Source organism: Montipora capricornis, chromosome 1, assembly GCF_036669925.1.
Source record: "Montipora capricornis isolate CH-2021 chromosome 1, ASM3666992v2, whole genome shotgun sequence".
NCBI lineage: Eukaryota > Metazoa > Cnidaria > Anthozoa > Scleractinia > Acroporidae > Montipora > Montipora capricornis.
Window position 1 is genome coordinate 26092895 of NC_090883.1, and position 17951 is coordinate 26110845.

Here is a 17951-nt window from a genome sequence, read left to right on the forward strand (position 1 = left end):
TTGAAGTAGAAGATAGAGATTGAGAGATTTGTTGTTGCAGTCAAAATTTGTCGTCATAACCCCAAATTCGATCATTTTTGGTTCTTTTAAAGAGTTTCTAAAAGTAATGAACCAACATTCGTCAGTGCCGCACGATTTTTTTCGTTGATCGACCAATGACATCATCGTTTTGTGGCGTTTCCATTCTTCGCCTTAGTCGTTGCTTTAACTCTCTCTGGGGAGTTTAAAGGGAACCTCCACTTCAACAACAAAAAAGAAACTTTAAAACTTTGTATCCGAAATAAATAAGTTTTAGAATCGCCTATTTTTGTTTTCAAATTTTGCGGGCGCCGCCATCTTGAATTACTGTGACGTCTTACGGTTGCTCTTTTGTTATTCTTGGATTTCACATGACGTGACGGCCGCCTTGTTGGTGTCCCCAAACAATGAAATGGCGGCCATGTTGGTGTCCCGATCCAATCCTCCGGGAATTGAAAGCTATTATTATGCTAAGGTCTTCTTTTGATTTCGTTGAAAAACATGGCTGTTGAACACGTGAGTGAAACCCAAGAATTAGCAAAAATCTCTTTTTGTCAGAACAATAGGGCAACCGTAACACGTCACAAAATGCGCTCCTGGTCACAATTATTCAAGATGGCTGCATCCGCGAAATATGAAAGTGAAGATAGACGATTTTAAAATTCACTTTTCTTGATATAAACACCGTTTTAAAAACAAATTTCGAACAGATTTGTTTGAAAACATAATTTCTTTCGGTTTTAGCTTATTCTGTAGTAAGAGTGGAAAAAGTTTGCTTCCGGGGAACATTTTGGGGAACAATATTTCTGTAACAATAGAGAGATTAAGCATTACGTTTGCGGAAAACGGCAAAAGTAGAAGAAACTCGTTTGATATGAGCTCATTTCTTGGCTGTTAGCGGCAGGTAGAGCGGTTTTCAATTGAGTGTCGAAAGTAATTAGATAATTACTTTGGTTTATGATTACTTCACTCAGTGATTGGTTCAAATTTCTCGCGCTGAGTTTTCCAACCAATCAGAAGTGAAACCAAAACCAATCGTGGCTCGCGCGTGCTCATTTTCCCGCGCTTTGTGTCGGCTACATGTAATTACTTAGAGTTTTGATTGGTTTACTGGATTGTCTCCTTCCTTTTTGATTGGACAAAGTAATTACTTTGGTTTTGGTTTTACGACACTCAATTGAAACTCGCTCTATCAAGTGACTTTTTAAAAGAAAGAAACGAGTTCGAATAACATCATTTTCATGCTTTTATGACAAGCAGCAGCCCACCGTCTCGCGTTTGCCGTTTCACGCAAACGCAATGCTTAATCTCTCTAATGTTTCCTCGTTTGCGGAAGCCTTTATAGGGCCCCACATACTGGAGCAAGGACTCGTAAGGAGTGGAAGGTGAGTTCCCGACCAGTACAGGATCACATTGTTCCAGATGGGATGGATCGAAGGCCTATGACATTAAAAGAAATAAGTTTTTTTAAGACACATTGGCGAGGCAACCTTGGCATAACCTTTTTTATAATAAAGTTTCTATATAACGCGCGCTCTCATTGGTGTAAACAGCGTGCTTTATGAGAGTACAAAGCACGGAACAAACGAAAGCCCACGCCATCATTCGCAGAAATGGCAGATGAATTTCCGAATTTTACCTTTGGTATTATTGAAGCTGTCAGTTAAAGGCTTGCTCAGATATTCTGTCAAGTGCTTTGGATGGAAGACCTCAACCGTCGCCCGGTCCAGCAGTTCTTTCAAGCTCAGAAAGTCCTCACGCTGGAGTTCTTCATTTACAAAATTCCCAACAGGTTTTCAGATTCCAGCCGCAAGCAATGAAGAGTTTGTTTTCCAGTTGTCATGTCGGAAACGTGCAGGTTTTCATGGGCAACAATTCGGCCGGTTTTCACTGAACTTAATCATTTAGATCCTCTTTTTTGCTGTTTTTTACGGACTGAAACCGAACATTGAGGCACTTGTTTTTCCATAAATTCTAATTTTGTGTGATTTTCCAGTTGATTGATGTTTTGACAAGCCTTTGTTTCATTAACCAATCAAATAATCTTAAACATTCTTACAAGCGCGCTGATTGGTCCAAAGTAGCGTGCTTTATCAGAGTATAAAGCACTGTGCTGACGACATCTCAGTTCGCCACAAGCAGCGCGCGCTTTGAAAATAAAGTAGAATTTTTGAAGAAAATTACTTGTTTTTTATCATAAAACAAATAAAGAAGCCTTGACTGTGCTCTGTTCTGTTGTAAAGCACTTAGGAAGCGGCTAGAGCACTCAAGAAGTAGGGAGAAACACTCGCCTATCGGCTCGTGTTTCCCCCTACACTTCTTTCGTGCTCTAGCCGTTTCCTGCGTGCTTTACAACAGAACAGAGCACAGTCAAGGCTTCTTTATTTGTTAATTAAAATTTAAGGGAGGCTCCCCAGGTTTTTAGGGCCGCCTGCAAACTAGGCACCGGTATGGCGCGTACAGCCTGCATAGCGCGTTTTTCTGATTTTTGTAACGCCAGCTTGACCCGATTTCTAATTTTCTCGCGTGCCCTTTGGTAAATGTTCTTAAAAAATTGGCTCAGTTCTAACCACATACAGTTGCTGTCAAATACCGTATATTTGTTAAAACCTGTAAGAGCTTGTCACAAACAGTCACGCGTTATGTAACGTTTAGCCACGAAGTCTCGGTTTTGTTTGTACAGACTGTATTTGATTACTACTTGATTTTCCGGTTTTTATCTTGTGATCAAATTACTTGTGTATATTTTATCACACGTGTCATTTTTAGATCACTTATACGTTTGGATAATAAGAAAGGTCAAAATTTTCGATTGTAGTTAAGAGTTTATAACAGATTTCATCGAATTTATTTAGCAAAATGACAAGTTACAAAATATTGGCAAAACCGTCTGAACGACCGTCACTTTTTACCACTTCAAAATGTCAGGCAATATCACTTCCACAATGTGGCAAAGAAAAAAAATTCACCGAAGAAAAGTATAAATGTTACGGAATTTAGGTCAAAGATAAAAATAGATCTGCCTAGATTAGATGTAATGTTACCATGGAAACGGCCATAATCCAAAAAAATAAGCCTTAGTATATCGGTAGCCATACTGGTAAATCTCTACAGGTAAAACTTTTAGAGAAATATTTTAAACTAGGTTTCCTTTTGTAATTCGTGCCCTACGAGCAAGCTGTGGTCGTTCCTCGGACCAATGCCTCACTCTGTTTGCCATTTCGGCTGGGAATGGGACGAACAAACAAAACAATTTTCAATATGGTGGTCAAAACTTGCCGTATCCGTTCGATTAATTAAGGAAAATAGCGGTCAAGTTTAAAAGCAACGGTCAAGTAAAATTAGTGTCAATTAAGCGGGCGAAAATTTAAGTTATACATGGCAGAAAGAAAAGAACAATTTAAGATCGGTGAAGAGTGGAGACAAGACCTAAGCTTGCGTATTAGACGGAAATAGAATTTCCAATTATGGTGCTTTGGTGGTGCAATTTATAGCGAGAATAACATTGGTAGAAAGCCTCAAAGGTAGTGTAAACTTGCACCTATTAACATTGTGCCGGTTTGGTTGAATCATCAATACGAAGGCAAGATCAATTTTTAAATGGCGGCAGCCTTCAAGGGATCCTTGTCTTCCAGCCTTTCTCTTTTTGACGAGCAGTTACGTGAAATTCTGAGAGGACTGTGCGTTATTGGGAATGAAAACGGAAATTCATGTGGCCATAATGGACAAGACGAGACATTAACAATGACCGAGGCAGAAGCTAAACAAAAAGGTGATTTATTGTTTTTATTTTTAATGTGTGTTTTTGCCATAATAGTGTAGCTCCTTGTAAAGTCGTCTAGGAAATTAAAGGAAGTAGTTGTTGTATTGGATTGCATTGCACATTGACTCTTTCATTTGAATCATGAATGAGGATAATCACAGAATGATGATGACGACGACGATGATGATGATGATGATGATGATGATGATGATGAAAGTGATTATGATGATTGCGGGGATGATATACATGTAACTCAGTAAGATTAAATTTTGTTCACAGTAAATTTACTCAAAGCTGGAGACAATGGAGATAAATCTGGAATGAGCTGTGCTATGTGTAAAGTTGATTTTCACTCAGTTGAAATCCAGGCAAGTACATGTAGTTATTTTAACGTCTTTTGCTTCTTGTGTGTTTTTTTTTACGGAGTGTGGACTTGGCGAGCTAAATTACTTAATGTACATGTATAATTCCTTCAAGGATTTGAGGTCAGAAGACTTGCCAGTTATGAGCTAGTTGTTGATAAGTGTTTAATTCTGTCTTTTTATCTCTGCAGAGAGAGCATTTCAAGCTGGACTGGCACAAATTCAATCTGAAGCAAAAGCTAATGGGCAAAACTGTGTTATCTGAGGATGCATTCGAGGAAACAATTTCAGGTATGTGTAACTAAATCCATTCACTCCTCAGTTACCTCGGGATGCGGCAGGTACAAAATGCAGGTCACAGGTCACAGGTCATTGTTTTACCAATACAGAAAGTATCCCAAACATTCATAAAAGCTAACTTTAGGCCTAATTAGGCCTAAACAAACGTTTTTAGGCATAAGGTTAGCTTTTATGAATGTTTAGGATACTGCCTGTATTGGTAAAATAATGACCTGTGACCTGTGACCTGTGTTTTGTACCTGCCGCTCAGGACGCCCCCAATTAGCCATTATCAAAAATGCCATAATACTCTTTGTTAGTCCCTCCAAAATTTTGCATAAGCATTTTTTCCAGTTTCTCGTAAGACCATTATCAAGGGAAAATAAAAACAAGGCTTATTCAAAATTTTGGAGGTACAAACAAAGAGTATTATGGCATTTTTTATATTGGCTTATTGACAAGTAAAATCGTCTGGCGTTAGTTACAGAGTATAATCTGTTAAGTCTCACTCCCGGGAGTCAATGGGTTAAACAATGTCAATTTACATCTTGTGTTTGTTCAAAATAATTATTTATTCTTTGTTAGAGACCCAGCCAGTAAAACTAGAGTATAATACAGACTACTATAAAAGAATATGCAAATGCACCTTTTGTGTCATTGGATAAGTTCCTCCTGTTTCTGCATGTTTTTTTCTTCTCATAAAGAAATAAGATATAATAATAATAATAATAATAATAACAACAACAACAACAGCAATAGCAACAACAATAATATTAATAATAATAATAATAATAATAATAATAAATAGCAACTATTCACCAAAGAGGAGGTGGCTTCACGGCTTGGTAAATATCCACCACTAACCACCAACACTGAGGCGAATAGTTGTTTTAGTATCTTACTAAAAGAGTGAACTAACATAGCACAAAAAGTTGATTTTAACTCATTTATTCCTGCAAAGATGACAACATTTTCGGGTGCAAATTCCGCAAATTGCTCAGAGGTGAATAGCAAAGGATATCCGGAGTTTGAGTAGCCAGTCAGCGTGCATATTCAATGCTATCCACTGTTTTAGTGTACATTGTATCTGTTGTCGGTAAAATCCGTTCTCAGGTTGAATCCGTTTTTACCTAGGCTGAATATGCACTGCCCCACCCCCCAAAACAATTGAAAACACTATACCTTCCCTCAAACTCTCATTGCCATAAGCATCTCAACATAATTATCTTCTTACTGTTTTGTATCATCTTATCCGGCGGTTTCTGTATTCATACACTTATCTCTTTAGGCTCAACGTCACAACATACTTAGTAAGGAAACAGAAGACTGTACAAATCACTTACCGGTACTCGAACTCGCACCCTCCAGATCTGTAGTCCTGTGTCTTCACCAATGAACTACAACGACAAACATGCTCAACCCAACACAGTTCTTTTTATTATTTACTTTTGTATAATAAGTCAATTGATATCTATGTATAATAACCAAACAAATCCTAACCTGACCCTAATTTTTCCATAGGCTTAATTTAGGCTTCTAAAAACGGTTCTTTAATTCATATGGGTGCATATGCTACTTAGGTAAAATGAGGATCACCAATTTAACATAGGTAAAGACGGATTTCACCGGAGAATGGATTTTACCGACAACATATACACTGTACTACTACTACTACTACTAATTATTATTATTATCATTCTGTTAGATAGATTGGCCAATTTCTTGTTAAAACTGCATTTTACTGTAAATTGCCACTGTTATCATGTTGATGAAATACAGACTTGCATTAATTTTGATCATTTCTGATCATTTTTCATTAGGTGAATTATCCAGTATATCTGGTTCTGACAGTGACACAGACAGTGACTTGACGCTGGAATCTATACAAAGGAGCAAATGCCAACCTGAGGAAACGAGTGTAACCAAGAACAGATTGACGGGAAGACAGCACCCAAAGGTGCTGTTTGTCAATGAAGAAGGAGATGTGTTGTCTGTGTATCGCAGTGTTTTGTGTTCTGTTAAGGTAATGATACAGTGTAGCTTAGTTCTGGGCTTTCACGTGAAAGGGAGGGGGTAGGGGGGTAGGGGGAGTCATTCTTCCTTACTTTTTGTCATTTGTGAGCCAATGGAGATGCAATCGCTATGGACAGCCTTAATGTGTTTAGATTGTTCAGGAGCATTTCTCAGTCGATTGCCTATTTGTTCCTGAATAATAATTGTTTTTTACTGAATAATTATGTTTTTGAAAACAGCCTTTATACAGTCATGTAATGTGGTTGGAAGAATTTAGCTGTTTTTAGAATCTGGCTCCGTGCATGTTCCCACTACAAAAGTCCTGTCGACACCCCTATTAAGTGTTGTAATGGGAAGTAACTCTCTTGTTCACATGTGACAAAAAAAAATACTGATTTTTGTCATGTTTACTTTCCTCTTAAGAATGTTCCAACCAGTTTTGACGCAATGGTGTCCTTGTTGGCTAATTTGCCAAAATTTAGTTACTGGATCATCCTAATGACGGCAGGAGGACACTTTGCTGGTGCAGTATTCAATGGAAAAGAAATCTTGACGCACAAGACTTTCCATCGATACACAGTTAGAGCAAAACGAGGAACAGCACAAGGTGCAAGAGATGCACAGCAGGGTGGCAATCAACCAAAGTGAGTCATTAACACAATATTGGTTTCTTACTACAATAGAGCGGGTTTCAATTGAGTGTCGAAAGTAATTAGTGAATTGCTTTCAATTGGTTTTGCATCTACTTCACTCAGTGATTGGTTCAAAGTTCTCGCGCCACTTTTTCAACCAATCAGAAGTGAAACTAAAACCGATGGTGGCTTGTGCGTGCACATTTGCCCGCCTTTTGTGCCAGCTACGTGTAAATACTTCAAGTTTTGATTGGTTTGCTGGATTGTCTCCGTCCTTTTTGATTGGCCAAAGTAATTACTTTGGTTTTGGTTTTACGACACTCTTTTGAAAACAACTCTGACTTTAATATAATAATTACTGAGATCATAGAGCAAGTTTCAATCGAGTACAATAAAACCAAAACCAAAGTAATTTCTTTGGCCAATCAAAAAGGACGGAGACAATCCAGTAGACCAATCAAAACTTGAAGTAATTACACATAGCCGACACAAAGCGCGAGAAAATGTGCATGTGTGAGCCACGATTGGTTTTGGTTTCACATCTGATTGGTTGAAGAAGTGGGGTGAGAACTTTGAACCAATCACTGAGCACTTGAAGTAATTGCAAAACCAAAGCAATTCGCTAATTACAGTACTTTCAACACTCAATTGGAAACCATTCTATCTCATTGCTGTAAGTGACTTAAAATGAATAGAGGGCCAGGGCCATTTTGATGATTTTAACCCATTGACTCCTGGGGGTTCAGGGCTCATAATGACGAGTAAATCATCTGGCATTAGACAGTATAAAATACTACATGTACCGGTAAGTGTGACCGGTTAAGGTAGGTTTAGGGGTGAATGGATTAAATAGTTTTTTATCTACCTTAACTTCAATGTAAAGTGTTACTTAGAACTCTGCACCGCTCAATTCAGTAATTTTGGTGATTATGATAATGGTAAATCTTGTTGTTTGTTTGTTCATTTGTTGTTAGTATATAATTATTGGCATCTAATGTATACAGCTGATGTAGACCTGCTGTAATTTTATGCTTACAACTACATTCAAAGGCCAAAACACAACACTGGGGACTACATCCCCTACTCTTCTCAAACAGTGTACAGCTGTATGGGTTGTTTAACATCCCACAAAATTGTTCATTTTTTTTAATTTTCACGAACAAGTGTTGTGAGTCAGGGCCTACGATTTATAGTCCTTATCCCAGAAGACTTGAAAGGCATACGTAAGTACATTTACCATTTCCAGATGCAATTATAAAGGCAGCACTTTCTCCCCTGTTATAGACCCTGAGTATTGGTCCAGCCAGGGTTTGAGCCAGCAACCTCCTTCAAGATAGTCCAGTGCACTCTTGACGGAGTCATGTGGTCGGTGGTTAAACCTCATCTTGGTGATGAGGTTTAATTTCTGATTATGATAACATACACCTTATTCCAAAATGGCCACCATTTTAGTATTCTTTTGTTTCCATGCAAATTGGCCCTTATGGCTTCATTCAAGGTTAAATATTCTTTTGAATTTTACGTTTGAAAGCGAGGCCATAAGGGCCGTTTTGCATGGAAACAAAAGAATACTAAAACGGTGCCCATTTTGGAATAAGGTGTATTGACAATAGTTTAAAGATAATGATAAATTATTATGGTGATGATGATGGTGCAGCAATGAGAGTGAGATCATCGATAGTGATACATGTAAATGCACATGTACAATGTAGAGGTGTAGTGGTAGAGGTGATGAATTAATAGTGCATGACAATCTCTACATAGATCTGCAGGAGCTAGCCTGAGACGGCACAATGAAGCTGCTCTTTTACAGGTCGGTGAATAATATTAATAATTACAATGTATTATTATTATTATTATTATTATTATTATTATTATTGAATTGTGACAACTTTTCTTGTAGCTGGTACATGTACATAAAGTAACAGAGGGTTATGGGGCAGGAACAGTTCTTCCTCTGTTTTGAGGATTCCCATGTTTATGCCATGTGCAGGACCAAAATCACTGGCATTTAGTTGGTGTCCATCACTTGGCAAATTCCCACTGCTAGAATCAGGGGCTCTGCGGTAAAGCCCGCCGCACACTTGAGGAAAGAGCTGAGCAAACTGCCTCACTGAAGTCACGTGAGAATGCCATGTATTTTTATTGGATGCTTCATTGACCAAGCTCAACTCGATTCTCACAATGGCTGCACACAATGAGGAATTTGCCTCGCGAGGCGAAAAATATCAAACACGTTTGATTTTTTCCTCACGGCCTCGCAAGGCCCATTTCTCACCAAAAGTTCCCTGCACACGGTGAGAAAACGGCTGAGCAAACTGCCTCGCGAGGCGGTTTGCTCAGCCCTTTCCTCACCGTGTGCGGCGGCCTTTAGTGAAAGACAGTGAGAGCATAGGAAGCTGTCAATTACGTGTAAGTCCGTGCGAGACATGGATAGAGCAAAACCTTGTAAGCCATGTTGGAGTTGGCACAAGGCCACAGTAAAATCAGCAGTGGTAGGTCAACCCTATTTGCACTGATTCATCTATGAGGGTTTTGAGAGGAGTCTGATCAAATGTCAAAGATGTTGCCCCAGGGCTTGTTACTTGAAAAAAGGCTTAAGAGTCTCCTGGGAAAAAAGAAGTTTTTTCAGTTTTCTATTTTGATTGCCAACTTTTATATGTAACCCAAAAGAACTCCAGTGTTTTTTTTACAATTGAATTGTGTACAGCTGTATTTTTAGCAGTGTTGATGCCTCTCTAATTACCCAGGGAAAGAGATAAGTACTTTTAATTGGTATTTATTAATACAAAGGAGAAATTCTATTATTTCCTGTCATTAGGAAGTTCAGGATCTACTAGAGGCATGGTCACAGCATGTCGAGCAATGTCACAGAATATTTATTCGTACTCCAGCTTACAACAAGTCAATGTTTTTTGGAGGAAAAAAGCCTCCATTTAGGAAAGGTAAGCATACAGTGTAGACCTAAAGTGTGCTCAAGTTAATGACCTGAAGGGATTTTTAGCCTACTGTGAAATAGCAAACTTTTGTCTTATTAAAGTGCATATGACACAATTTTTTTTATTAGCTTTTTCGAAAGAGCTTTCGAAATGGTGAAGAACAGCGTTTACTTTATTGTGATAGCACTCTTGGTAGCAGAGCTATTCAAGATTTTGATTTATGCAAATTAGATAACTTGTGACGTCACATAGTGGACACAAAATTCTGTAAAATCACAAAACATGGAATATCTAGTTTGCAAATACTAAGTCTGCAGGATTGAATTTTTGCAGGGTTGATGTGCTACCAAAACTACACATTGTAATAGTGAGTATGATGTCACCATGGCAACGTACTTGTTACCAGACCTCTACCTTTCCGATATCGAAAATGCCTTTGTTGCTTCAGAGTCTAACAGACTTCCTTGTGCTTGTGCTGTGTAATGTCTATATTCGATCACACGCACTGAATGAACATCAAGTGCAAATAACCCTTATTGGGGAGGGAAACTCTGATTTTACCCTTTGGATGGAGGGGGCCTGGAGCCCATTGCGTTGCTATGGAAATGTCACACTGGGCCATATCATGGAACTTTGTAATGAGTATAAGAACTGCAAAAAGTTTCAGTTCTATACAGAAAAAGTCTTCAGAGATATTCCATTTTTTGTGATTTTACATCATCTTGTGTGTCCACTATATGACGTCACAAGTCGTGTAATTTGCATAAATCAAAATCTTGAATAACTCGGCAGCCAAGAGAGCTATCACAATAAAATAAACGCCGTTCTTCATCATTTTAAAAGCTTTTCGAACAAGCAAATATAAATTTTGTGTCACATGCACTTTAACAAATAGATACCATGTTGCCTTGCATCTGACAGTGTTCAACTCAACACAACACAATACAATAGCTCTATTTAAAGAGGGAGACGTAATAACCTGTTACAGTTTTCTAACTTATGGCCCTCAAAAAATAAATTTGAAAGACTTAAAAGACAAATAAGCATATAAAACTATACTTAGGGTATATTTATACAAACTAAAAAGAAACAATATAAAAGCAGAACTAGCTATAAACACGCAATGAAGTAAGAAATACATGTAAACGAATCAATGCAATAGAGTAGAATATTTATAAAAGATTTCATAGGGGATGTGGTGGGCACTATGAAAAACAGTTTCAATGAATAGAATAGTTTGTGGCAAAGCGAGCAGAGTAGTCATCCTCCAAGTGCTTAGCAGAAGATAGGTGTGGGAGAAACAGATTTCGTAACTTAGACTTAAAAGAGGAGAAAAGAGATTTAGATGTCAGCAAAGAAAAAGAAGGAGAAGTAGAGAACTCTTTTAGGGCAGAATTAAGATCATTAATTAAAACAGTTATTATTACCGGTATTTTTTATCTTATTTTTTATTTTATTTTTATTTTATTTCTACAATTATGGTATTTACACTGTTTACAATGCAGTATTTACTCGGTTTACGATACTAGTGGTATTTACCGGACACAAGCATGCATAACATACAGTACAATAGAATTACTCAGACCAACAAAACATACAATGTACTTACTAACCATGGGACCTTTAAGAGGAATGTTAACAACCAGGAGCAAGGGTTATACCTGTGGGCGTTGTTGTTTAGCATTGCGTTGTTTCTCCAATCCTTTTTCAAACCTATTACACCCTATCTGCAGTGTGTGCAGTCAGCAGCTCCGGTTGCTAAGGTCGGTCCTTTTCTGTATGTCAATTTTATCTTGTACAAGGGTGATCATCATAGGCATTAGTTTAAAGAAAGAATTTTGCTATTAAGATTAAGTGATTGAGGGTTAAGCAAGATGACCAGTCGTCGGTAAGTCCATATATTGTTTCGTTTTCAGAGAGAGTAGATCTCTTTTTTGTCAATATCAAATTAAATCAAGTAGTAAACTCAGACCAAAACGATTTTTCGCAGGTATTTCCATTCAGTGGAATCAAAAGCCTTGTCAAAGTCCAAGAAAACGGCCAGGCCTGGAGGGTTTTTCGCTTTTAGTGAAAGACATAATATCGGATATCATTCTAAGACCTTCCCCAATAAATCTTCCTCTAACATATCTAGTTTGGCTTAAACTAATAATTGTTGGCAAGACTTTCTCTAGATGTAAAGCTGTGGCTTTTGTAGCAATTTTGTCATCTTTATTTAGTAGCGATATTGGTCTCCAGTTTTGCAGAATCATTGTGATAGTTTTTATCCCCGCTTGTCTTTTTTCTGTATTAAAGATATGACTCCTTGTTTCTGGGTGATTGATAAAGTAAAGTCTGCCTGGAGCGTAGAAGGCCCACCAGGCCGGTGCTTATCTCCGGTTTCTGTAGCATTAAGTGACTGGGAGTATTTCTACTCCCCCCTGGACGGGATGCCAGTCCATCGCAGGGTTACCTCCTTCGCTGGTACCCATTTATACACCTGGGTGGAGAGAGGCACCGTGAGAGTAAAGTGTCTTGCCCAAGTACACCACAGGACGAGGCCAGGACCCGAACCCGGACCACTCGATCCGGAGTCGAGCCCACTAACCAATAGGCCGCCGCACCTCCCTGGTTGATTGATAAAGACCCATCAAATTGAAGCTGCCGGTATCCGCCATTATATGTCCGATGACATCCCACAGGATCGTTAAACAGTTTAGTCGCACTATAGGCTAGTGTGCCCTTTCCAGAGTTGCTATGTGGGCATGGCACCCTTAAGTCATGAAGAGAGGCTCTTGTAAAACGGCTCAAAGGTCCACGAATTGGGGGCGTTCGGATTAAGGAGTAGATTAAAAAGAAGGGAAAGTTTCCGGTATTTAATGAGATAAAAAATGGGGATCCACTTAAGCCCGAGGGGGGGGGGGGGGGGGGGGTACTGTCATATATGGGCTATATAGGTATGTGCCGCTGTGAAAGGTATGGTTTTCAAGCAGTTTACTCTAGCATAGGGTATATAAATCAGAGCGTTTGGGTCTAGAATAGGGTATCATTTTTCACGAAACTGACCAGTTGGTTGAAGATTTTATCTAGACAAAGGAAACCAGGAATTGCTGCTCAAAAATGTAAAAAAAATGAAATCGGTAAGTTTAAATTTTCACGACTCAGCCTCAACAGCGTTGATAGATGACTATCATAAAACGCTACTGGATATTATTAACTGCCAAAAGATTCAGACGGAAATCGGTGGTATTCATACTGGTTAAAATTAAACAATTTATTGTCTTGATAATGTGTTCGTACGTGCTTGGCATTGCTGGACAAGTATAAATAAATCCTTTTTAAAGAAAGAAGTGATTTTGGGAGTTTACTCCCCCCGGGCACTTAAGTTTTAAAAATAAAGAAATAGAAGCCTGAGAGAAGGCTGCATCAAGGAGCATACGCCCAGCATCCTTCTGAAGACGAAGGAGTCGTAAAAGGAGATGGTGGGAGCAATTACCCCAGGCAGCAGAACAATAAATAATTAAGTAGTTGTTGGCACAAGAATTATAGAATCTTAAAGCAGAATCGGAGTTGAGATAAGGTTTAATGCGACTGAGAAGAGAAAGCCTACTACGAATGATGCAGGAGATTCAAGCAGGCCTTGAAATTGCGACTCACTGGTCGCTAATGCGACCAAAAATTGAGTGCTGGCGACTAGATTTTCTGAACTGGTTGCCAGCTGGCGAATCACGTTTTGTCTGATATAACCCAGGACAAACAGTACAACTTTTGTATTTGAATCTTTATATGATGAAATCGTTCGGAACTGGTAGATAGAACATGACTTACCTTTCTTTCCTCATTAAAATAATGTATAAATACTACAAGAAAATCGGTTTCTCACATTGTTAATTAATAGCACAAATGTGCTTCGATACTTCGATCATGCACCACCTTTACTAGGCGCCATATTGGGATCGTGGGCGCACTTAAACACCGTATGCTTCTTGCCGGTTATGTGAATGGCCCATTTCCGAGTTGTCGCATGCCTCGGTTTCAAAGCAACCATTCAAATGGAAATGAGCTGCGTATTCTTATGCAAATCAAGCTCATTTCCCTTACAACAGTTGAGCACCGAGACTCACTGCGAAACCGAGACAAACAGCAACTCGGAAATGGCCCATTTTGCGCCCGGAAGACAAAAATTCAGCAAGGTTAATTGAGAATTTAAATACGTCGTCAGTTGTGAATGCTGAAAACGTAGATTTAGCCATATTACCGAAGGACCTCCTCGGAACTAGCTTGATATTGATAATATAATATATATAATATTGCTATGTCTATGCTCCCAAGACATGCCACTGTCTATCATAACACCAAGCATCTTGGCATGCTCCACTTGCTCAATAGATCTATCATCAATTTGGACATTAAGTGCCGAGCTGGTTAGAGTATGGCGTTTCTGCAGAGTGGTCAATAATCGATCACAGATAACATCAAAATGTGGTAAGAACAAAATTAACATGCTTGTGTGTCACTGATGTTCTTACCACGTTATTTTTGATGTCTTCTGTGATCTATCACTGAACAGACACATGGCAACGTAGAATCTATTTCAATTTGTTTTATATAAAGAATAAAGAAAGTTTTTGATGGTGATGTCAGCTATGCATCTGTCCTCTAATAGATCAAAGGTGAGAACCAATCAAGATGCAGGCATTATTAAGCATATAATGTAATTTGATAAGAAGTACCAGTACATGAAATATTAATGTACCCTGTATTTGAACTCAGTATGTAATCTCTAGGTTAGTGCTCCGTCCCAAAGCTGAAATAGACCCTTCCTTCCAAATAACCTGCAGAATACCACTGACTTATTACTTATTGTTTACTAATCTTATTAACTTTTAATCTAGGTATTTAATACTTACATTAAAATTTAATAAGATTATGTGATTGTATTGTTCATGGTTAGCAGCTCATGTGCCATATGATCATGCCAAGTTTCGTCAAAGTCAGATTTTATAGTGAAACCATTATTCCATTCCACCTTTTCAGATGTTAATTGGTTAGGGCCAACTCATTTCCACTGTTTCCTGGAATATTGTTAACTTAAGTTACATGAAATACCGGCATTATCCGATTAAATTACTTTAAAAAGAAGAAAAGATTTAAAAGAGTGAGAATGTGAAATATTGGTTTGTTATAGTGTTATAGAGATAGCCATCAGAGCCACTTAATAACTGCAAATGGTTCCAAATTTATGTTTAGACCAAGAAACCATAGATCAGTGATAAGCTTACATGCTTTTGCTGATTGAAATGAAGCTCTTGCGAGTTCAATGGACTCCTGTTCTTTTTCAAGAAATGTCCCATGTAGAACCCTTGCCAATGCTACAGTGCTTGTGCAGTGCAATAGCCTATTGCACTGCGCAAACCCTACCAGCTAAACCGGCAAGCCAACTTGACAGGATCTGCTCAGTTATGAGATGACTCCCGTCAGTTTAAATGTTATTAGAATGGCTAAAGTGTTGTTTGTTTTTTGAGATGATGAGCGAATCAGGACAATACCCTTTGTAACAAGGAGACCTACATTTAAGGAAGTGAAGAGGGTCCATGAAGAGCTGTCCAGTGTGCTGTTACTGGGTAAGTATAGTGTATCTCATTTCCTCTTGAACTCATAATGACAACAATGACGATAACTTTGACTTTAACAGCCTGCAAGCTATTGGGTAAAATTGTCTAGCTATGGAAGAGAAAATAATTCAATTTGAAAAAATCATAAAATTCTTTGCTTGGCTTGTCCGTTATCACCCAACTAGTGGATTAATGCAAATCCTTCATTTTGACTGGCTATGCTACTAGAGGACTATTACTACACGTTATTTTCGTTTTATTCCCAAATAAATATTTCTTCAACTTGCATTTTCTAACTTTATTATTGCCTTTCTGTCCGACTAGTTGGGTGATACTAAAACAATTAGATCCTTCACCCTCAAGGGCCACGGGTCAATAGCCCACGAGGCGACGGCCACGGGTCAATAGCCCATTCAGCGTCGCCTCGTGGGCTATTGACCCGTAGCCCTTGCAGGCTATGGGTCTAATTGTTAAGTATACATACATTGTGTATACTATCAGTGGCTTGTGGTGGATATTTACCTCTCCACTTCATGGCTTGGTGATAAGCCACTTCAGCGAATAGTTGTTAACTACAAATACAGTTATTATCATTGCAATAAAATAATGTACAAAATGATTATAATAATAACAATAGTATCATAAATCTTCTAGCGCATGTACTGTACTAATTATAGGGGATTGTGTTTTGTTGGTTGGTGTTGAGAGGGAAAAAAACCTGAGGGACCCCCCCTGAGGGAAAACCTGAGCCCTGAGGGAACCCCCCTCCTCCCCACCCCCAACTGAGTGGAAAGCCAGCAAGCTCTCCCCAGATTTTATGGCGAGTCAGAGAATCTAAACTGGGACACATTGGTGGAAGACAAGTGCTCTCATCACTGCACTCAAACTGCTGCCCTTGCAAAGAAATTATAGAAGATACTTGAAAGTAGGTGGGAGGTGCGGTGGCCTCATGGTTATAGTGCTCGACTACAGATCGAGTGGTCCGGGTTCGGGTCCTGGCCGGGGACGTTGTGTTGTGTTCTTGGGCAAGAAATTTACTCCCACGGTGCCTCTGTCCACCCAGACGTATAAATGGGTACCAGCGAAATGCTGGGGGTAACCTTGCGATGGACTAGCATCCCATCCGTGGGGGAGTAGAAATACTCCTAGTCGCTTCATGTTAATGAAACCGGAGATAAGCGCCGGCTTGATGGGCCTTCTGGCTATTAAACAGCGACACAAAAACTTGAAAGTAGTAGCGTAATGACCGCCGTTCGCGTTCTTAATAAGGATGCTGTGATTTTGTAATTTTGCTGTGGCATAAACACCAAAGCCTCCTATCACCTACCCCTCCCCGACAATTTGGACCCCTACCATAGGTCCAACACTAACAGGGTGCTCCTGTAACCCTCCTGTGCCCCTCCTCCCCGACAATTTTGACCCCTTGCGCAGGTCCCTGTAGAGGTTGTGAACCATGTCTCGTAGATTTTGACCCCATCTTTGACAGAAATGGATGGTTTACGAACTCCTACCTGTCTTGGTTTGACAACCTTAATACAGGTATTGGAGCTTAAATTTGAAAAAGGAAGAAGGCCAGGTTTCATTCCCTACTTGGTGGGGTGGGGGAGCCCAACCAATAATGTACGGAGAAGGTTTTTTGCATTGTTAAGTTAACATGCTTGTTCAGTCACAAAACGATCGTTTTTTAATCTCAGGGAAGGAAAGCGACGAAGAAATTCAAGGAATACTCAAGCGGTTTACACAATCCGAAACAGCAGAAGGCGTGTCATCAGTTGAAGAGGATAGCACTGCAACATTACAAGAGGACCAAAATACTGATGCCAAGATTGAGGAGAAAGAGGAAGCAGATTTACAAGGCAACGAGGACAAAAGAGAAGAAGAGATGGCACCTGTAACCAGACCTCAAGAAACTCCAAAGAAAAACAAGAAGAAAAAAACGAAAAACAAAAAAGGCGATAAGTTGGAGCTATTTGGAGACAAAGGTATCAGTCAGAGTGGAATTGCACAAATGCTTTCAGGTGAAGAGCATGATTTCAAAAAAACGAAAAGACCTTTCCGAGTTTACTTTTATTTCTTGTTCCAAGCGATTAGAAATCTGAAAAAGTGATGGTTAGTGGGTTTAATTTCCATGTTATTGCAAAGAAAACTTTCGCAGTTGGCTCTGCCCTTATAAAGAAGCTCAAAAGTTGAATGGTCAGTTAAACAAGGCGTAAGCATTCAGCTTTCAAGCAAAATACGTGATACGCGATACGTGCGCTCTGCTCCTGCATAATTATGATAAGCTATAGTTTTTTTCATGTGCGTAAATGATAAGTATTCACATGATTTTCTTGTGCAAAGTGAACTAAATG

The 17951-nt window shown here is 39.0% G+C and overlaps 1 protein-coding gene across 1 annotated transcript in view; it reads left to right on the top strand.

The window, feature by feature from the left end:
- Positions 1 to 3098: 3098 nt before the first annotated feature.
- Positions 3099 to 17951, top strand: part of LOC138037160 (tRNA endonuclease ANKZF1-like) — a 21053-nt gene continuing 6200 nt past the window's right edge. The window contains exons 1-9 of the mRNA XM_068883150.1: positions 3099 to 3790; positions 4061 to 4149; positions 4335 to 4434; positions 6243 to 6445; positions 6859 to 7079; positions 8832 to 8880; positions 9889 to 10012; positions 15511 to 15609; positions 17295 to 17618. Coding sequence (XP_068739251.1) covers positions 3619 to 3790; positions 4061 to 4149; positions 4335 to 4434; positions 6243 to 6445; positions 6859 to 7079; positions 8832 to 8880; positions 9889 to 10012; positions 15511 to 15609; positions 17295 to 17618 — 1381 coding nt within the window. The 5' untranslated portion in view covers positions 3099 to 3618. The remainder of the gene's footprint in view (positions 3791 to 4060; positions 4150 to 4334; positions 4435 to 6242; positions 6446 to 6858; positions 7080 to 8831; positions 8881 to 9888; positions 10013 to 15510; positions 15610 to 17294; positions 17619 to 17951) is intronic.